This window comes from Salvelinus namaycush, chromosome 41 (genome assembly GCF_016432855.1).
Source record: "Salvelinus namaycush isolate Seneca chromosome 41, SaNama_1.0, whole genome shotgun sequence".
Taxonomy (NCBI): Eukaryota; Metazoa; Chordata; class Actinopteri; order Salmoniformes; family Salmonidae; genus Salvelinus; species Salvelinus namaycush.
In genome coordinates, this window is record NC_052347.1 from 11,375,517 (window position 1) to 11,395,266 (window position 19,750).

General features: G+C 42.9%; 2 protein-coding genes across 3 annotated transcripts; one reads left to right on the forward strand and one right to left on the reverse strand.

The window, feature by feature from the left end:
• Positions 1-82: 82 nt before the first annotated feature.
• Positions 83-7,218, reverse strand: LOC120034164 (protein Tob2-like). Its single transcript, XM_038980614.1, has 2 exons — positions 7,042-7,218; positions 83-5,068 (listed from the first exon to the last, which is right to left on the reverse strand). Exon 2 carries the CDS (start codon positions 4,789-4,791, stop codon positions 3,574-3,576), a length of 1,218 nt encoding a protein of 405 aa, XP_038836542.1. The 5' UTR covers positions 4,792-5,068; positions 7,042-7,218; the 3' UTR covers positions 83-3,573.
• A 1,700-nt stretch (positions 7,219-8,918) lies between these two features.
• Positions 8,919-19,023, forward strand: LOC120033903 (aconitate hydratase, mitochondrial-like). 2 transcript variants are annotated; one of them, XM_038980284.1, is made up of 16 exons: positions 8,919-8,966; positions 10,495-10,637; positions 10,887-11,145; positions 11,659-11,751; positions 12,018-12,176; positions 12,311-12,461; positions 12,628-12,732; positions 12,885-12,976; positions 13,090-13,222; positions 13,404-13,561; positions 13,659-13,844; positions 13,942-14,220; positions 14,455-14,646; positions 14,771-14,903; positions 15,308-15,429; positions 15,549-19,023. In XM_038980284.1, the coding sequence occupies exons 1-16, from the start codon at positions 8,931-8,933 to the stop codon at positions 15,678-15,680; spliced, it is 2,373 nt and encodes a 790-aa protein (XP_038836212.1). In that variant the 5' UTR covers positions 8,919-8,930; the 3' UTR covers positions 15,681-19,023. The 2 variants fall into 2 exon arrangements, with proteins under 2 accessions (XP_038836212.1, XP_038836213.1); XM_038980285.1 differs by having other exon boundaries at positions 13,090-13,195.
• The last annotated feature ends 727 nt before the right edge of the window (positions 19,024-19,750 follow it).

Genomic DNA, 19,750 nt, shown 5'->3' on the forward strand with positions numbered 1-19,750 from the left:
TAATTTTGTAATAATAATTTTGCCAGGATTTGTCACATTTGATTAACTGAAACAGACAAATGACAAGAGAATTGTATTATTTTCCATGCTTATTTTTGCAATTGTTTTATTACAAACTTAAAAAAAGAATCTGATACAATAAGAAAGTGCAGTAGTAAGTCCCCTTTCCCATGGGGGGAGCACAGAAAACAGGTCATTGCATTTCAATAGTGAAAGGTTCATATACATGGTGTACAGATCAGATACAAAATAGGAAAACGATAACAAAATACAGGCAAAAAAAAGAGTACTATATTAATATATCTTACTTTCAATTATATCCAGTTATTCTTAAATGTTAAATAGAAAATACTTCTATATTACAACAAAATAGTCCAAAGTGCTAAATAAAATACACACGTAGATAAGCAAAAGACAGAATACAAAACTCTGTTTTCCCTCACTTTGAGTCAATCCTGGTGGTAGAACAGCCTGCTTTGTGTGGATTTAAAAACCAAGTATTTTTAATTACATGGAGGATAGTGTAATCTGTTACTCATTTTTAAACGCAAGACATATCCCAACAGCCAACCACTATACCGCAACAACACGCTGTCCATCCTGTGACCAAAAAGCCAATGTGAAACAATATCTATTGCCTTCCTATAATCATCAGAACTTCAAGTAGAGCAGCTCCCATCCCTCAAACGTCACAGTCCTCTGGCCTTCCCATTGGCAGGCGGTCAGTGACCGCAACATGGCCTCCAGGCCACCACTCAAACCTCCAGACCCGCTTTGCAGGCACAGGGAATTAAATACAGCACACATCCGATTACCAAGAGTAATCTGACCATTATTTAAGCAATGGGGGCAGGCAGCACTTTGGGATGCTCGTAGAGATTTTGGAAACCAAAAATCTCACTGAATCAACAAGAATGAACAAAAAAATAGCTCTATCCATCACTAGGCTGTCCACCACCAGGATTGACCAGTCACTGATCATAATCACAGCACATTCAATGATTATCCTCCTCCTAAACCTGCTTGAAACACTTGATTAAATGTATTGGAATATTTGTGGTTGAAAAGGGCTAAGACCCTCCCACAATTGTGGTCTAGAATATGGCGTTAGTTACACATTGCACTGGACCAGGGTCAGTGTGAGTAAAGACAGTTTTAGTTATGGCTATAGTAGCGGGAGCAGGGGAATGTTACCACATGGATGCGAGGTGAATACTCATCAAGGATTAGAATGCAGGAATGGGTTTTTTGCTTTCCCTCAGTCTTTGTGCGAGAATAAAATTGGCAGCCAATTCAGTCACAGTAGGACTGTTCAGGCACACAAATAAGGTTAGTGGTATAAAACAAAGATTAATGGCACTGGACAATATGTAGATGGAATATGAATGAATAAGGGACAAAATTAGTAAGATACGAGCACTACTAAGGGGATTTGGTTTAAATGTGGAGATTTTTGGTTTAAGTGTACAAACTATGAAGGAACAGAAATCTTAAACAAGTTATCAGACTGCCCTTAGAAACAGACTGAGAATGATGCGGTCAGACTATCCACCCATTGTAAACATTCATCTCTGAAGCTCTTCAAAAACCCAATTTAACAAATTACATTTACCCGTCTTTTATTGGACAAATTCTGTACAAGGTACAATCCACATTCAATACTTCATTTTATACATCTTTATTTTTATTCCCAACTTGCATATATATTTAGTTATTTTTGTAAGAATAACTTCAGCACATAACTAAACAAAGGAAACCTGAACATAAGAAATATATACATATTCCTACTGTTATAACATCTCTCTCAACTTTACAAAAGTACTTCATTACTTTTGAAAAAACATAGGAAAAATATAGAAAATTTAAAATAAATTACAAATGTAAAAATGACCCCTTCCCTCACAACCATTACATTTATAAAGAGATCCGATCCTCCCCTCCCAACCCCTGGATGTAAAGAAAAATAAACAGTTTGAATGACACGCATATGGCCGACTATCACAGCAATTACCAGTGTGAGCACAAGTTAAGAGTACTTATGTTAGCTTATACACAGATGTTTATGGGAACAATCTAGAAAACATTCAGATGATGGCTAGGGACACTCTCCCTTCTATCAAAATCCAAATCTCATTGGAGCAGAACCAACATTTCTTAGCAGATGCAGCTGTAACAATGGGGGGGGGGGGGGGGGGGGGGGGTCACATGGGATCTATAGCCCAATAATATGAAGTGCTGGATGGCTCAAAAGGAAAGGTGGGGTTAGGAGGCTGCCTGAACCCTGGTGACAATTACTGCCCCCTCTATTACCTATATGGAGACAGGGTATCACCACCATCAATATGAGAATGATCTGACATGGCATCATAAAGTGACAAAAACACAGGTTGAGTTAACATTCATAGTCCTGGAAATTGAAAAGGAAAACATCTCATTATATGATGCTGGTCTCCCACTGGAGCAGCAACTGGAACAGAGATAATTAAGGGATTAAAGAGCAGGGGACCTAGCGTGGGCCTTTGGCTGCAACGCCACTAAAGTTCTACAGAAACGTGCTCCTGGTTTTAAAGTGTCAGTCTAAAGCCATTGCACCCAAGATGCCAAAAGGCGTTAAAACGTCATCGATGCCCCTGCCTCGCCATCCATTTTCCCTCTCCTTGCTCCCTCCCCGTCCTCTTTTCCCTGCAGAGTAAGACCTCTCCTTCATAGTCAAAGTCACGCTAAGCCATTCATCACAATCCCCATTGCTTAGCAGCATCCTATTCCCCTCCAACAACGCCCATTCACCTTCACACACTGCTGACAGATTCTATGTGCCTGTGTGTGTGTGTGTGTGTGTGGGAGATTAGTAGTCGTTATACCCTAAGACAAAGTTCAACTTGCCTCACGTTCACCAAGGTTCACTGACCTCCCTGGCAGTAATTCTTCCTGTCATGACAGATCCATTTCCTCAAACCCTGCACATTAAACCCTCCCTATTCCCAAGACACTACACACAGGCTCCCTTTCTTAGCACGTCCATGAACACATTTCAGAGCTGATGAATGGCAAATACTGATACCTCACGCCGAACCGATTCAGACATGGTGTGTGATATGTTTCAGGGCTCTAGTAACAGGCCAACTATATTCACAATGACCATAAGCCACAGAAGAGCACATTTAACACTTGTTAGCATGAATAAGACCTCACCAAACCCACACAAACCCCTCTGTGCATTTTTGGTAACTAAGGCAGAGCAGATTGCAAAGTGTGAAGTGCAAAATATAACTATCATACTGCTGTCAATAGACCAAAGCTGAAGGGCATTTTACTCTGCTGAACATTCAATGAAAATGTCTGTGCAATAGGAGGCTGGTTACTCCTCTGGTTAGAGAAAGTGAAATCAAAATCCGTAACAAAAAAACAGAACATTAAATGATATGGAAATAATCATATTGAAATATATAGTGGAGGTTGTAGTAGTAATAAAACAAATTCTACGATGTAGTATCAGTAAGAACAATTTTCGCAAAAAATACTTGAGCATTACTGCCCTACTGCTGCAACAGAAATACTCATCATAAGAAAGGCTTAGTTGGCCAGCACCACCGGCTGGAAGGCCTGGCTGGGATATTGCAGGTTATACCCCCCTACACCCTCTACAAATGAGGGCTTCTCAATGTAAGAAATCCCACCGCTACCACCAATGGTGCCAACAGCTGGACCAGGTGGGGGGCTGGAGAATGGGTCAAAGGAGGGGTGGGAGTGGGTGGGGTGAGGGTGCTGGAAGGGGCTTGAGTGTGAAAGTATAAGCGGCGCATCGTTGTCAAAGTATAGGGGCCCTGGGGATGTCGGGTAAACAAACTCTTTAGCATTGGGGGAGAGCTGGCTGGGGATCTGAGCCCCCAGGGAGTGCAGGGAGACTGAGAGGGGCTTGTGTTTTAGCAGCCCTGGGGGAGAGATGTTGGTGGGGGAACGGGAGAGGATCCTCTGTGGCGGGGGCACGCCTACACCCGAGCCGCCAGCCGATCCGGAACCGCCACACTTCTTCATCTTGGTGGAGCCAAATTTTGTGGCGGCGAAACTGGCCGTGGTGAAGGTGATGGGCTGCAGCGGTGGACGGGTGCTGGGAAGGGCAGCCGTTGGCTGCTGAGAGGGGAGGTAAGGGAGTCCCCCACTTGGAGGGGAAGGTGTGGATGTGTTAGAGGAGTGGGCAGTTGGGTTCGTGGGTGTGCTGGAGCTGGGATAGCTGAAAATCACTGGGCAGGATGAAGCCGAGAGGGGTGTGGGTGAGCTGGAGAGGGAAGGAAGCAGAACTGGAGATATCTGGGCTCCAATTGGAACAAACACCTGGGCCTCAGGGTTGAACCCTAAGCTCTTGGCCTCCTCTATCTCCATGTCCCCTATACTCACTCCACTTACTACTTCCACCATTTCGCCTTCCCCACCTAAGCCGGATGGATCCTCCAAGTACAGGACCTTAACGGCTCCCTTCTCCCCGATTTGGTAGGACACCTCATAGGGGTCGATCCACACACTCAGCTCAGGGGGGACATTGGCACGCACTTCCTCTGTGTCCAGTCCACTTCTCCTGGCAGCTAGCTCCACCACTGGGTCCCTGGGGGCCCCTAGGTGCAAGCAGCGGAAGGCAGAGCCCCGCAGAGGAGCTTCAGGATACCAGTGGCCTTCATAGTGCGACAACAGTATCTGCTCCAACTCCTCCCCGAAGAGGTCAGCACGACGACGGGGCAGTTTGTTGTACAGGTAGGACACAATGAAATTCAGAGCTACCTTTACCTCTAGGTGCATGACTGTACCTGGCCAATGCAGTCTGGATAGCCAATTATTAAAATCAAGCCCAAAATGAGACTATAATGGAACAGTTATCTCTGGCTTGTAGAAGTCTGATGTTTTCTTCTCCACTACATGTACTGCAGGTAAGTTGAAATCCGGCAGAATCTTTAAACCTCTTCCTGGGTGATCAACATGGACAGACTTGGTGGCCAGGAGGCCAAAAACTAGTCCAAACAGTTGTTTTCAGTTGACAGGTAACACGACTTGCCAGGTAACGAGATGAGGAGTCCAACTGGTGGAAAAATAAAAACATGGTGTTATTTCTAGGAAGGTAAAAGGCAGACCAAATAGGTTCAACAGAAGGGATAATGAGTGAATGGGTTAGCCAGCCAACATGGAGGGGAGTAACAGATGCAGTGATTGAGGCAGAAAGCCATGATAATCTGCTTCTGCCAGATGCTTCACTACTCAGGATTACACAATTAGAGAAAATTCCAAATCAAACAGTGTAGGTGCGAGAGTAGGCTGTGGGTGTACTGTTCACATGTAGGCATGTTTTGCATACTGTAAATGGCACGGTACAGGCTACAGTGCATAAAGGACACCATTTCCCACCATGCAGCACTATTAACGTCATAACACGTGCAATACAGTCCACCTACGCACCATAAACATTGCCCAGCAGCCAGGATTACCCAGCAAGCTAAATTTAACAACTGTATACTTGATCTATGAGAACATGGTTATAATGTATGCATCAACAACGATGAATGTTATATTGTGAATTAGATTAGCTTGAGCAAAAATATATAATTATTGATATGAGATAGCTACTCTGTTTGCAGGCAGAACATTGCATCGATGGCTAGAAGATGGCCAAGAACAAGATACAAAACACAACCTGACTTCGCTTGTTATTTAAGACCGTGTTTTACTTGTGTTAAATCTATGAAGAAGCTCATTTGGAGAGGTGTGAAACCGTTCAATAGGAGATGTTTGGAATATAGCAAACAAACTTTCACCTTTGACTACATTTAAACCAATGATAATGAAGTTTACAGTACATCTTCGAAAAGCACTAACCACCATAGTCATATCCAATATCATTCAATGTCTTTCCTACAAAGCTGTTCTTTCATCTTTTCTTATGCAGCTGGGACTTTATGTACAGTACAAAGTAAAACCTGTCATGTATCAAAATGGATCCTAGTTGTTCATTTTGACAATTGACCTATAATGCATATACTGTATTAGTTAATGCAACATTACTCAACCATGAACATGTTTGTTTGTCATAGATGTGTCCTACTACTAAGTAGACTACACAAGCCAACAGTAGGTTACATGACCTAATCTGATAGTTGACATGTTATTTACAGTGCATCATCACCACCATAAAGCACACATCTGTCCACTCATTGTAACAACGTAGCAAGCTTATTCAAGTGAATACTATACTTGTATATAGTAACAGAACACATTCCCCTAAATTATTTATGGGCAGTAGCCTAATAATAAATAATAGATTAAAGAGAAAAAGTAGCAACCTTGGATGTTGATGATAAGGGGTGTGAAAACAATGTCTACAATATGTAGGCAAACTTGGTTAACTCAAGCAAAACAATAGGCTACATACAGTAAAGCAATAGAGTGATGGTGTGCAATGACCGAGTAGCCTATATGGCTTTGAAGTGCCGTGGTGAAGCCTATCCCAAAGGTCCAATACCTACATTTACATTTAAGTCATTTAGCAGACGCTCTTATCCAGAGCGACTTACAAACCTACTTATCTACATGATGGCAATTCCACCAATAAGGACACATATGATACTATTATTCTAACAAACTGGAAGATCTTACAAATTGGCACTGTAAATAAATAAGGAGACTAATAAAGTGGTGAATGTTGCAGTCTCATGTCATTATGTCGACCGATGAGCAGGACTACAACAGCTCAATAATAAATTGGTCCTGCCCGAAAACAGGAAGAAATGATTAGCTGTATATGAGAATAATAAATGCATCTCGACTCTCAGATACGAGTTTGAGTGGTTCTGTCTAAAAATGTAAAAAAACATTCTAAAATGGATGACCGAACCAATTAGAGTCCGATTCTCAAAAGGCAGGGCATCTTTTGAGAGTCCTAAAGCCTTTTTGATTAAATCATGAGGATGCACTATCTAGCCAAATGTACGGTTATGGCAGATACATAAAAATGTATGTCAATGCCATACATGTTTATATGCGGACGCTGTGTATACTTACTAATGCAGCTTGTGTTCAGTTCCTGCGGTTTTAATTCCCGTATTTTACATTGCATTTGAAGGTGATGTGGCTTTTCAAAGTAGTTGTTTAGAGGCAGATATAATATGGTGTGTTAAATGGGTATTGAAATGTACTCTCTTCATACGGTCTCCATTTCCACAACAGACAGGTTGACTAAAACTGCCCGAGAAAACTTCACTGTTTGACAACCTTGCGCATTTATACAGGACCATTTCGCCCACACCCCCTATTTTGTGACGTTGGTCTGAATAGGGACTACTTTCTTGATACTATTGTAATGTATACTATCAAATAAACTCAAACACACCTGGGAGAGAATAGTCGACCTTCAGTAATAAGCCTATAGTTTCAAAATAAGTAAATCATATGAAATAGGCTACGGGTTATTGAGGATTGCAAATGCTGGTAGATATGATTGAACATATTGGTATGAACAACGATGGTAAATAATAAAATGCATTTTCTTTATTTTTCCCCACCTATGAGCCACACAATTACATCCATGGTTCTGCAAAACCAGAAAGCGAAATCCTAGTTTAGTTGGCGAACGGATATTTGTAACTCCAAGTAAGTACTGTGCCATTGCTAAAAATATAAGCGGTGATAGCAACAGAGTCCCTATTGGCTGAGAAGGGGGAGGACCCGTATTTTATTGGGCTGCAAGGGTGTCCAGTCAGCAAGTAAGTGATATGACGTTTTACAGGAGTTGTGGGTAATGTCGTTCCAACCATATAGAGTACAGAAAGACAAGTTTTTTACAATATTTTCTCGAACTTCCCGCTGAGACTTGTTTTGGGAAATCATTCTGCAGGTGAAATTACATAAGGCTGTAAAGTTACCATGTAAGATTGGCATGGTTTCTACTTTTTTCTACTTTCTCCCCCAGAGTGAACCCTACTTTTCAAACATTAAGAATTAAGAATTGTTTTCTAACTGTTTATATAATTTTTTATGTATTTTTATTTTATTTTGTATGCTATATTTTTGAATGTGCAACAACAATCTATAGCCACATTTCACATAAGGAGAGTGATTAAAAATAAAAATATGTGGACACGTCATTGTTCCAGGACCAGGACAGGTACTGGAAGAAATATACTGAGTAAGGAGTATTCTTGAAAGTAATTATATATATATATATATATATATTTTTTTTCTTTTCTTTTTTATAGATTCCAAGTTCTCTGTCAAAATACCTTCTTCAGGACCTTCATTATATTACTGCTGTGCCACATCACAGTCATTGTCTTCAGTTGTTTTGTCAGACTATATATAGGCTACTATGTAAATAATTAATTAATTTGTATTAGTAAAACTCAAAGCCGGCAGGTAGCCTGGTTGTTAGAGCGTTGGGCCAGTAACCGAAAGGTTCGTGGCTCCAATCCCCGAGCTGACAAGGTAACAATCGGTCATTCTACCCCTGAACAAGGCAGTTAACCCACTGTTCCTAGGCCGTCATTATAAATAAGAATTTCTTCTTAATTGTTTTGCCTAGTTAAATAAAGGTAAAATAAAATAGCCCTTTTTAAACTGTAAAAGTGCATCAACTGTATGCTAACTATGTGCATAGTTTATTATAGAGAGCGCATGGGTTCATTATAGGGAGCTGATGACAACAACCTTACAGATAAGTACTAAACAAAAACATAAACTCAATCATTATGTATATCTTACATTATTGGAACCACTTTGACAATTGTACGGAAATATTATATTTTGACATTGCGTTATTAGAGTCCGTCGTAAGGATTCACAGAGATATACACTTGTACGCAGTTTTAACACCTGTCAGGACAAAAATAATAGACGCGTTTAAATTAGGGTTCCTGACGTCACCTGACAGCAACACATCTTTGTCAGTGAACAAAATGGCGTCCTATTGTATGACTGTCACTCGGCTTCGGGTAAGTAGAACGTTACTTTATATTAGTAAATATATTCAACACTATGCATCGAGTGCAAATGTTCAGTTTAAAATTAATCACGAGATATTGCTGTCCACAACGATATTTTTTTTAAATCATCAATATTGTAAACAATCCATCTCAGCGGCTATGTCGTTTGGTCGCGGTCTAGACTGTTAACGTTCCTAACCAGCGCTCCATGCAACGGCTACAAGTTAGTCTGGGAAGTGTACAATAACGCTTTATCTGTAATGCTGGTTTACAATACAATATGGTGTCGAAATGTAATACATTGGTAGCTTCAAATTGCACCAAATGTCCAGTTGTGTGCAAGGTGACTCAAGGTTACTGAAGTTAAGTGCGCACTTGTCTGGTTTCTACGCCTGATGACGGATTTAGTCAAATCACTGTGTCGGACAATGCGGCACCAAATATAGAAATTTAACTGAACATGATATGATCTTATAAAAACCTAATGAAATTATCTGAATGGACACTGTCCAATACTGTTCTGCTACGTCTGGGAAAATATTTGACCAAGGGCCTGCTAATATGAGGTCGATTTATATTTGATTCGGCAAATTAACATGACTGATTTTTCTCAGTTGGTTGTGATATTCCATTTGCTTACATCTTTCCACTCTTGTAAATCAGCTGTCTAACATGAGTTATCATCTTATTGAGGACGATTGGCTGTGTTGATGCAATGTTGAAAATCATAGCTAGGTTAGGCTACTTGCTGTCACAAAATTGGCTGTGCTAATGTGTAGGGATTAGGTGTATCCTTTAGGGCTAAACACTAATTTACCCAACACTTAGGTTACTCATTCTAAACTTTAGGTGCTGTGTATTTTGGGAAAATGAGTGACAAGTAGCTGGCTGACAGATTTACTTAGTTAGTGTAATGCAATGATCTAGTCTTTACTTGATTAATCTTGCTGTCAGTCTCCATTGTGTCTGAGGTGATGGAACATGAAAGTCACATGGAGATCACGCAGATTGTAGATTAGTCATTTTATGGTGTTTTAAAAAAATATATATATATTGGGCTTTTGGATTCTTCAACCAGCATGAAAATCCATAATGTCTGTCTGTGCCTCTGTTGATAATGCCAACATGCTTACTTGAAATGATCCCCATAATAACAGCGCCTAACACTAAGTCAAGTGAAACTTTATCTTGTTCTCAGAGTATGAATTCTATATGTCTCTGTTTAAACTTTCTGGTCATTTGGCTATAGACTTGGTCGTGTGTATTTAACTCTTACCCTACAAGGTCTGGAACCTGCTGGTTTTCTGATCTACCTGATAATTAATTGCACCCACCTGGTACAGTAATGAGAACGCAGTGGAACTGGCTTTGAGGTCCAGAGTTGAGTTTGAGGAGACTAGGTCCTATGTTTGCAATGATTAGGAACTTTAAAGCCCTTGTATCCTCTTCCATGATGATGAACATGTTTCCAAGTTTGATGTATCATTACTAAAAATGTACCCCCCCCCCCCCCCTCCCCTCCCTCCCTTTCTTTTAGCTTGTCCTTGGCGAAGGGGCAAGGCGTCTCCATGTTTCTGCAGCCTTCAACGCCAAGCCCAAGGTGGCCATGAGCCGCTTTGAGCCTGGCACCAGCATCAGCTATGAGAAGCTGCATGAGAACATCGACATTGTGCGCAAGAGGTCAGTAGTTGCCCTCACACCCAGCGCTCCTCAGTGTTCCTCTGTTAATAACCACTACTACTATGACATGCCCATTACAACTGCTCACTAAATCCTTTGACATGTTAGCGTGTTGACTTCTCATGTTCAGCAACACTGGTCACACCGGGCTAACTTTAGATTACAAAGCATTCCACCTAGTGAGTTAACCTTTTTTAAGTTGAATCCTAACCACACTGTCCTCCAATCCCCGCCCTCCTCTCACCTCAGGCTCAATCGCCCCCTCACCTTGTCGGAGAAGATTGTGTACGGTCACCTGGATGACCCTGTGGGGCAGGACATCGCCAGGGGCCGCACTTACCTGCGTCTGCGTCCGGACCGCGTGGCCATGCAAGATGCCACAGCCCAGATGGCCATGCTACAGTTCATCAGCAGCGGCCTGCCCAAGGTGGCCGTGCCCTCAACCATCCACTGTGACCACCTGATTGAGGCGCAGATCGGAGGCGTCGAGGATCTAAAGAGGGCCAAGGTCAGTAGGGAGCAGAGGAAACTCAAGGGCCTGTCCAGATGTTTTTGGGCTGTCCAGCTGATTTCTGTTGACTGAGATTTAGGGTGTTCTACAGAGGGATCATCTTTTCCATGGTATCACAAGTTCCTAGGGGTAACCAATTTTTTTATTTTATTTTATTTAACTAGGCAAATCAGTTAAGAACAAATTCTTATTTACAATGACGGCCTAACATAAGTATTGCGTTGGGGCCAAGATGACCCCAATGAGAGGGAATGTTGGTTAACTGCTACACACACACACGGCATCACATTATATTTTTAGACAAAGTGAAGCCCTGAGGAATATTTAGCATGGGTGACACTTATTACATCCAATTGCACAGAGGTCAAATTGAGGAACAGGGATTAAAGGGGAATTAAGGTCTGCAGCCAAATATGTGCTGTGAGGGTTATATAAAGTGGACTACCAGCTGAAAATATATTCTCCTCAACTGACACCCCAACCTCTTCTCCCTGGTCCTTTTTAATCCAGGAAGTGAATCAGGAGGTTTACAACTTCCTGGCGACAGCTGGAGCCAAATATGGAGTTGGCTTCTGGAAACCAGGCTCTGGAATCATTCACCAGGTACTGGAACTATACTGGTATAATAAAGGATAACTGGTCAGATTGAGCTGCCATGAGACTAATTTGTATTTGAACAATATCCACTTCTGAAATTAGTGTTAACAACTAGATTAGAGCTCAGGAATACTGCTGTGAAACAAGTAGTAGAATGCATTGTTTACTCATGAGATCAAACCTATTATACAATCAGATCTTGACGTTATTGAGATCAATACGTCAAATGATTGTTGTGCATTGGCTAACAGATTTCACTTAACCCTTGACAGATAATTCTAGAGAACTATGCCTACCCAGGAGTCCTGCTGATTGGCACAGACTCCCACACACCTAATGGGGGTGGCCTGGGCTCCATCTGCATCGGAGTGGGTGGCGCTGACGCTGTGGACGTCATGGCGGGTATCCCATGGGAGCTCAAGTGTCCCAATGTGAGCTGCTATGACAGTGAACCACCTCACTACATTCCCTTCACCCACTCATGTCTCTAACTCCTTCCTACGTGTGTGTGTGTGTGTGTATGTATGACCTTTCACAAATGTAGTAATTCCCTCCTACCGATCAGGTGATTGGAGTGAAGCTGACAGGTAGTCTATCGGGCTGGACTTCTCCCAAGGATGTTATCCTGAAGGTGGCTGGGATCCTGACAGTGAAGGGGGGCACTGGAGCCATCGTGGAGTACCATGGCCCAGGCGTCGACTCCATTTCCTGCACCGGTGAGGCCAAAAGATAGTAAGGTTTACCTGAACTAGTGAGTAAACTACTCTACGCTGTTTGTTTTAACACTGCTTGTTTCAGTTGAGTTTGTCCATTGGTTTGGTCTTGATTTGGTGCTAGTTTGCATAGAAACTTGATGTGACTTTTCCCACCTCCTGGTTGCAGGTATGGCAACTATCTGCAACATGGGAGCTGAAATTGGGGCCACCACCTCTGTTTTCCCCTACAACCACCGCATGAAGACTTACCTGAATAAGACTGGACGTGCAGGTTAGTACTCACAATAAGACATTACAGATTATTTTTTATAGCCCGTTATTTCACAATGTGTTCCGTTTCAGTCTCGCAGCCACTGATACACATACAGCATAGTCCCTTAGCATTTTTGTATTCTCTTTTGGACTTTTTCCATCTACTTTCAGACATTGCTGCCCTGGCTGACGAGCATAAGGATGACTTGGTCCCTGACAAAGGCTGCGAGTACGACCAGGTCATTGAGATCAACTTGAGTGAGGTGAGTCCACTCTGTTATTAGGCTGACATCCATTACCTGTATTTATAGAATATCTTCTCAAGAAATTATACGCATTGTCAATGCTAACTGTGTCTGTTTTCTGTCCCTGGCAGCTGAAGCCTCATATCAACGGGCCCTTCACTCCTGACCTGGCCCACCCAGTGTCTGAGATTGGTGCTGTGGCTGAAAAGAACGGCTGGCCCCTGGAGGTCAAAGTGGGTCAGTATCAGCACCAGCAGTCACACGGTATCTTTAACACTCCCTTAAAGTCTACATTTTGCTCTCTGTTAATATTCAAGGAAAGCCCTATAATAGGAAAATACAGTAACATTTCATTATCATATTTGCAGGCATATTTACATGACTGTTAAAATCACCTGGATTCTCCTGTCTTTATTATTAACCTGATTTCTGGTGGTCCCAATAGGTCTGATTGGCAGCTGCACAAACTCCAGCTATGAGGACATGGGCCGTGCTGCTTCCCTGGCCAAGCAGGCCCTAGACAAAGGCCTGAAGTGCAAGGCTGCGTTCACCGTCACCCCCGGTTCTGAGCAGATCCGTGCCACCATCGAGAGGGATGGCTTTGTGAGTTCAAACCTTTTGGGGAAAAAACTCCATTACCAAACTAGTTGCCCTCTTACTTGATTTGTAGGTACATTCTTGTTGTTTTTTTCTCCTTCAGTCTAAGATCCTGAGGGATGTGGGTGGAGTGGTCCTTGCTAACGCTTGTGGACCCTGCATTGGCCAGTGGGACAGGAAGGATGTGAAGAAGGGGGAGAAGAACACTATCGTCACTTCCTACAACAGGAACTTCACTTCCAGAAATGATGCTAACCCTGCCACTCATGCGTTCGTCACATCCCCTGAGGTACCAATAATTACAACACACACACACTTCTTATATTATGACATCCACACTATGTCCCCCTGTAACTGCCCTAATAACCCTCTCTCTTCCTATACAGATTGTCACAGCCTTGGCCATCGCTGGTACCCTGAAGTTTGATCCTGAGACTGACTACCTCACCGCTGCCAATGGTGAGAAATTCAAGTTGGAGCCACCCAATGGCGATGAGCTGCCTGCCCTTGACTTTGACCCCGGCCAGGACACCTACCAACACCCCCCTGCCGAGAGCGGCTCCATTATGGTGGACGTTAGCCCCACCAGCACCCGCCTGCAGCTGCTGGAGCCCTTTGACAAGTGGAATGGCAAGGACCTTGAGGACCTGCAAGTGCTGATCAAGGTGAGAGGTGTATGTCAAGACAGCTATATGATGAGGAAGGCCTCTTCTCATTGTTTGGCTGAGTTCTATCCTCCACCAAGGACCATGGTTGGAATTGAGAGGCCTTCAACGGTGGCATTATAATGATTAAATACTTAGAAACCACAGAGTTGGCAGAAGTTTGATCAGGCATGTGGTGCCACATTTGGATTGCCATTTACCCTACGGTCTCTTTTCTTCCTTCCTGTTCCGCAGGTGAAAGGCAAGTGCACCACAGACCACATCAGCGCCGCCGGCCCCTGGCTCAAGTTTCGCGGTCACCTCGACAACATCTCCAACAACATGCTCATCGGAGCAATCAACATCGAGAACGACGCGGTCAACAAGATCAAGAACCGTCTGACGGGAGAGTACGGGGGCGTGCCTGACGTGGCTCGCCACTACAAGGTGTGACAGACAGTAACTGTCAGGAGAGAACCTATAGAGGCTGTGTACTGTTGGGCTGTCCCAGAATGACAATATTTAAATTAGAATCTGATTTTAAGAAATATTCTCTCTCTGCTCCCTCCAGGCTAACGGTCTGTCGTGGGTGGTTGTGGGGGATGACAACTACGGGGAGGGCTCGAGCAGAGAGCACGCAGCCCTGGAGCCCAGACACCTGGGAGGCAGGGTCATCCTCGTCAAGAGCTTCGCCAGGATCCACGGTACGCTTAGAGGTTATATGTGGAGTCACCAAGAGAGAGGAGAGGGTATAGGGGTGTGGTGGGGCATGTGGGTGGGTAGCATGAGAGGAAAAGCTTTTGGTGGGAACCTGCTCAATCTGAGACTATCTGTGCTGAGACGGAGCTCATGTAGCTATCATGAGACCCATTGCACAAAAGGGGAAACGTGGCTAGAAACAAGATCACCCACACACTTTGAATGTACACATTGTTCTCTATGACCTTGGCATGTAATGGATCTGCCCCGCTGTGGTAGAAGGCCTCTCTGTTTACACAATGGAGCTCGATACGAGCCAATTCCCAAAGCTCCCTCTTGTTCCCCACTTTCTTTTTTTCTGTCTTATTTTCAATCTTTTCTCCTCATTGCCATTCTGTCCTCTTCACAGAGACTAACCTGAAAAAGCAGGGCATGCTGCCCTTGACCTTTGCCGACCCCACCGACTATGACAAAATCCGCCCCGATGACAAGATCTCATTCACAGGCCTCGCAACCTTTGCCCCCGGAAAGGTGAGAGTCATTGACCATTCAGCCACCCAAATTACCGCCCTCCATATAATGGGGATGGGACTTGGTAGTATGTGTATTTTACACGGATGCCTTACAGGCCAGCTGTCTTTCTCCTCTAGCCCCTGAAGGGAGTGGTGAAGCACGGTGACGGCAGCCAGGACATCATCACCCTGAACCACACATTCAACGAGAACCAGGTTGAGTGGTTCCACGCCGGCAGCGCCCTCAACAGGATGAAGGAGCTTCAGTAACTGAAGGGACCCAGGGGGGTTCGGAGGGGCGGAGGAGCACAGAGAGAGGCGGACCTGGAGATACTGAGGGGGAGGGGCTGCACAGAGGTGGGAAATGGGCGGTAGCAGCCTCCATAGCGTAAACACACACCCCATGCTGCTGTACAGATGAAATGCTTGCGCACACATACAGGATTACTGTCAAAGCTCTCCCCACAGACAGGTAGAGCTGTATACGCACACACAAGCTCTGACATAACACACACAAGAACCCTTGTCTTTGTTTCAGCATAGCATTTAAGTGTTCCCGTTCTTGGCAGCACTGCTCTTGTTGGCAGTCCTCCGTTTGTGTAATCACGTTTGTCACGCTTCTTGCTATTGACTGTAGTGCTGCAGTATTCAATTCACTCTTACCTCACAAACACACTGCTAGCTCTCCATATCTGGTCTGTAGCTTGAATCCTGCTCATGTTCCTTTCCCTGTCTTAGTTGTTGTGTTAAGCTGTGTACCTGGACCTCCACTTGTTTCCTCCAATACAGACAGAGCTGGTTAACACAGTTGCACATTTTAATTCACTGAATGTATCCCTCTCATTCCCAGGATTTCCAACTCTTGTTAGTTCACTATTGCTGCTGGTAAAGATGAATGTGAATATTTGTTTAGGTAATTCCACCATAGTTCTAGTGGGCCTCAGGAGCTGCAGATTTTTTTCTGTGACTGACCTGAATTGATCTATTTTAGTCATTTGATTAGACAGCAAGTCGCTTAACCTGGTTACCCAGGCCGAGTAACTGTTCACATAGTAGACTAAAGGCATCAATGTAACCATTAGATTATGTGGCCCCAGAACCAGGTTGTAGTGACAAGGTCAATCCTTCTACAGAGTGTAGTGTAATCATATACTTTTTTTTGGTAGGGTTTTCCTTTTCCGGCGTTTCTCTTGACCCAAAATCAATTTTAACCCACGGAATTTGGTGTACCGTTTGTCACTCCTTTGCATTCCACACGTTAACTCTCAACCGCTGCTTTCTCCACGTGCTCTATTTGTTTCTACTTGAGGGCTATTGCATGAAAGGATATTAGATCCTAGCAGCCCTTTTCTGTGTGTCTCTGTAGGTGGGAGTAAAATGCTACATACTGCTGTGTTGTACTAGTCTTGCCATTACTTTCCATGTGCGTGTCCATATATGTTAGCTAGCTAATCAGACCATTGCCTGTCCATATCCCTGTCTGGCTTTGTGCTGCTCCTCTGTCCTTGCTAATTCCAAGGCTCCACGCACAGCTTGAGGGACCTCCTCTTACAAAATGAACGCACAATCTAGTTTCCAGACGGCTGTACACTAGCGCTATATGTAGTAGTATTGTAGACACTCATCCACGCTTTCACTTATGCATCGCAAATGCTGCACTCCATAGCATCTTAAAGCAAGGGTGTGATTTTAATTTGAAATAACAGAATACGACAAATGTAATTTGAGAAATGTATACCATTATCTGATTCAGGTTATTACATTTGGCTAAAACTCTTGCCATTTTGTATCTACATGTTGCCACTTAAATGGTACATTGTGTGTTTGAGGATACTGCAGCTAAGTCTTACAAAGTGTGACTGTTTAAGTTGGCTTTGGGGGGCCATGACCACCTATTCGTTGTCTTCTCGTCACTAAGTACTAATTTACTTTAAAGTAAGTTATAATCAAAGTATTCATGGGAATACTTTGGAGATTGGACTGGCCACTTCCATTAAATCCATTGGTCATGGTGCCAAGATGATTAATGTTGCTATCAAATCAACATTTGTTTTCATGTCAGTTTATTTTGCTTATCAATGATGAACTGAAAAGCAAACTGTCTCAGTTTTTGTAGTTGCAGTAGGGTGTAATGAAAGTAGAAACGCAATGCCTATTTATGTCCACTAGCATATGGTCTTCATTGACAATCTATTCAGATGAATAGCAATGGCTCTGTTAAACCCAAATGTATTTAAAGGAACTTGGTTTGGGCCTGTGTGTAAATCATGTAATATAGAGGTGTACATATGCACTATGTAAAATGGAGAGAGGGTGGGCAGTAGCTGCCTGGTTGAATGCAGAGCCTTTTGTTCTCTGATAAACCCACTGTAACAAACTAATCATTTAATCTCATCAATTATCTTTTATTAAACTGAAGCCTAAAATAGTTTATCCATTTCCCCCCTCCCCAATCTAAGGGTTTCACAACTAGTCAAACCAATAAACAGGTGGTTGGAGGTTTTAAATGAAAGGTAAATTATTGTTGAAGCATTAAAGTAGGGTTGTGCTGTACGTCTCAATGTTTTGTCACTCTTGGACCTGTGCTGTACAGTGGTCCGTCTTTGTATGTTGCACCCAGGTGAATGTTGGAGTTGTCAATGTAAAGGGAGAGACTGGTCAGGTGAGACATGCCTAGGTTTTGTTTTAAAGTTATTTGATGCAGATGAAGGAACCCCTGATTTGAAACAGGATTGGCTCCAGATCATGCAACTTTAACCCATGTATGCGGTTTAGAGACCATTAACCAACTTGTTATATACACTGTCATAATCAATACTAATTCGTCATTTGCTCAACCTTAACTTTGCTAACAAGTTGCTGATGAATTCTCTCTGATCTGTCTACTGAAGTTAATCACCAAAGATGCCTCATGAAAATGCCCCATTTACATACTAAAACAAACATAAGTGTTGTTACAAAGGTTTGCCATTCTGTTTCATTTCTTCATGTCAATGAACCCCATGTTTGAGTATGAAGATGACCAGTGTAATGCCAGCAGCATTTAAGTTTGTCAATTGTGTGGCTTTTAATAAAGAAATTCTTAAATTCACAAGTATTTAATGCAGTCTCTAAATGGAACTGTTCCTTTGTACATTGTAATTCATAAGGATAACAGCCACCCATGAAGCAGGCTGCTTATACTGTGATGTAATATACAATATGTTGATCCCTGGTTCAAATCTGTGAGTTTCTGAAATGCTACTGTAACGTGACAAAGCAAATGCTTAGCTCATTTTAAGTTTTCTTCAGTAAATCCAAAACCTGAACTGCTTTGTTTTATTGGCCTAGCTATTTCTTTTCCATTTTGAAACACTGTCAATGACTGACTTCATAAGAATGCTAATTTTGTTCAGACACTGCAAACAATTAAATGTAGAAACCCATTGATGGGCATTATTCAATTTGATGTAATCTCAAGTGGTTAATTCCGCTTGACTGATTTCCATATTTGTTTTGATTTTTAAAGTTTGTATTAGATTTGAATGCTTGGAGTTTCATAGCGTACAAGATTAAAAAGAGATTTTAGGATATTTCCTGTGGTAAATGAATAATAAAGATGAATAAAATGTTATTTTTGCAAGTTTACATAATTAGATTTAATTCAGCACTTATAGTTACAATTCAGCACTGTGAATATAGTATCCCTTAGCCATAATAGAGGCGGTTTCACGGACAGAGATTGAGCCTAGTCCTGGACTAAAGTACTTTCAATGGCGATTTTTCAGTCCATGACTAGGCTTAACCTGTGTCTGAGTTTTTCCATTACAGCACCATTGTGTTGCCAGTGACTATGTTAATGTAGGCTCTAGTGTTATGTTTTTGGAGAAGGGCTGTGGAATTGGAAACAAGTCTGAGCCTTTTTGGTAAAACACTGAGGTAAGTCACTAGTGGAAATGTGCAATTATGGTGCTTTTCGAATGATACTTACCCCCACACTAGAGATCTTCACGGGTCCTAAAAGTTGGACCCAGACCCAAGGCCAATTACCCCTTTTTCTCCCCAATTTTGTGAAATCCAATTGCTAGTTAGTCGTGTCCCATCGCTGCAACTCCCCTACGGACTCGGGAGAGGTGAAGGTTGAGAGCCATGCATCCTCTGAAACACGACCTAGCCGCACCAATGTGTCAGAGGAAACACCGTCCAGCTGGCGACCGAAATCAGCTTACAGGCACCTGGCCCGCCGCAAGGAGTTGCTAGAGTGCGATGGGATAAGGAAATCCCGGCCGGCCAAACCCTCCTCTAACCCGGACCACGCTGGACCAATTGTGCCCGGCTGTGATACAGCCGGGCGATGCAGT

What these genes read in the sequence shown, in the direction of transcription:
- LOC120034164 (XM_038980614.1), bottom strand. Translation starts at nt 4,791, where the DNA reads ATGCACCTAGAGGTAAAGGTAGCTCTGAATTTCATTGTGTCCTACCTG.
- LOC120033903 (XM_038980284.1), top strand. Translation starts at nt 8,931, where the DNA reads ATGGCGTCCTATTGTATGACTGTCACTCGGCTTCGG. An exon ending in TTGAGATCAACTTGAGTGAG is followed by an intron (nt 12,977 to 13,089) that starts GTGAGTCCACTC and finishes TGTCCCTGGCAG; the next exon opens with CTGAAGCCTCATATCAACGG. An exon ending in CCATCGAGAGGGATGGCTTT is followed by an intron (nt 13,562 to 13,658) that starts GTGAGTTCAAAC and finishes TTTCTCCTTCAG; the next exon opens with TCTAAGATCCTGAGGGATGT.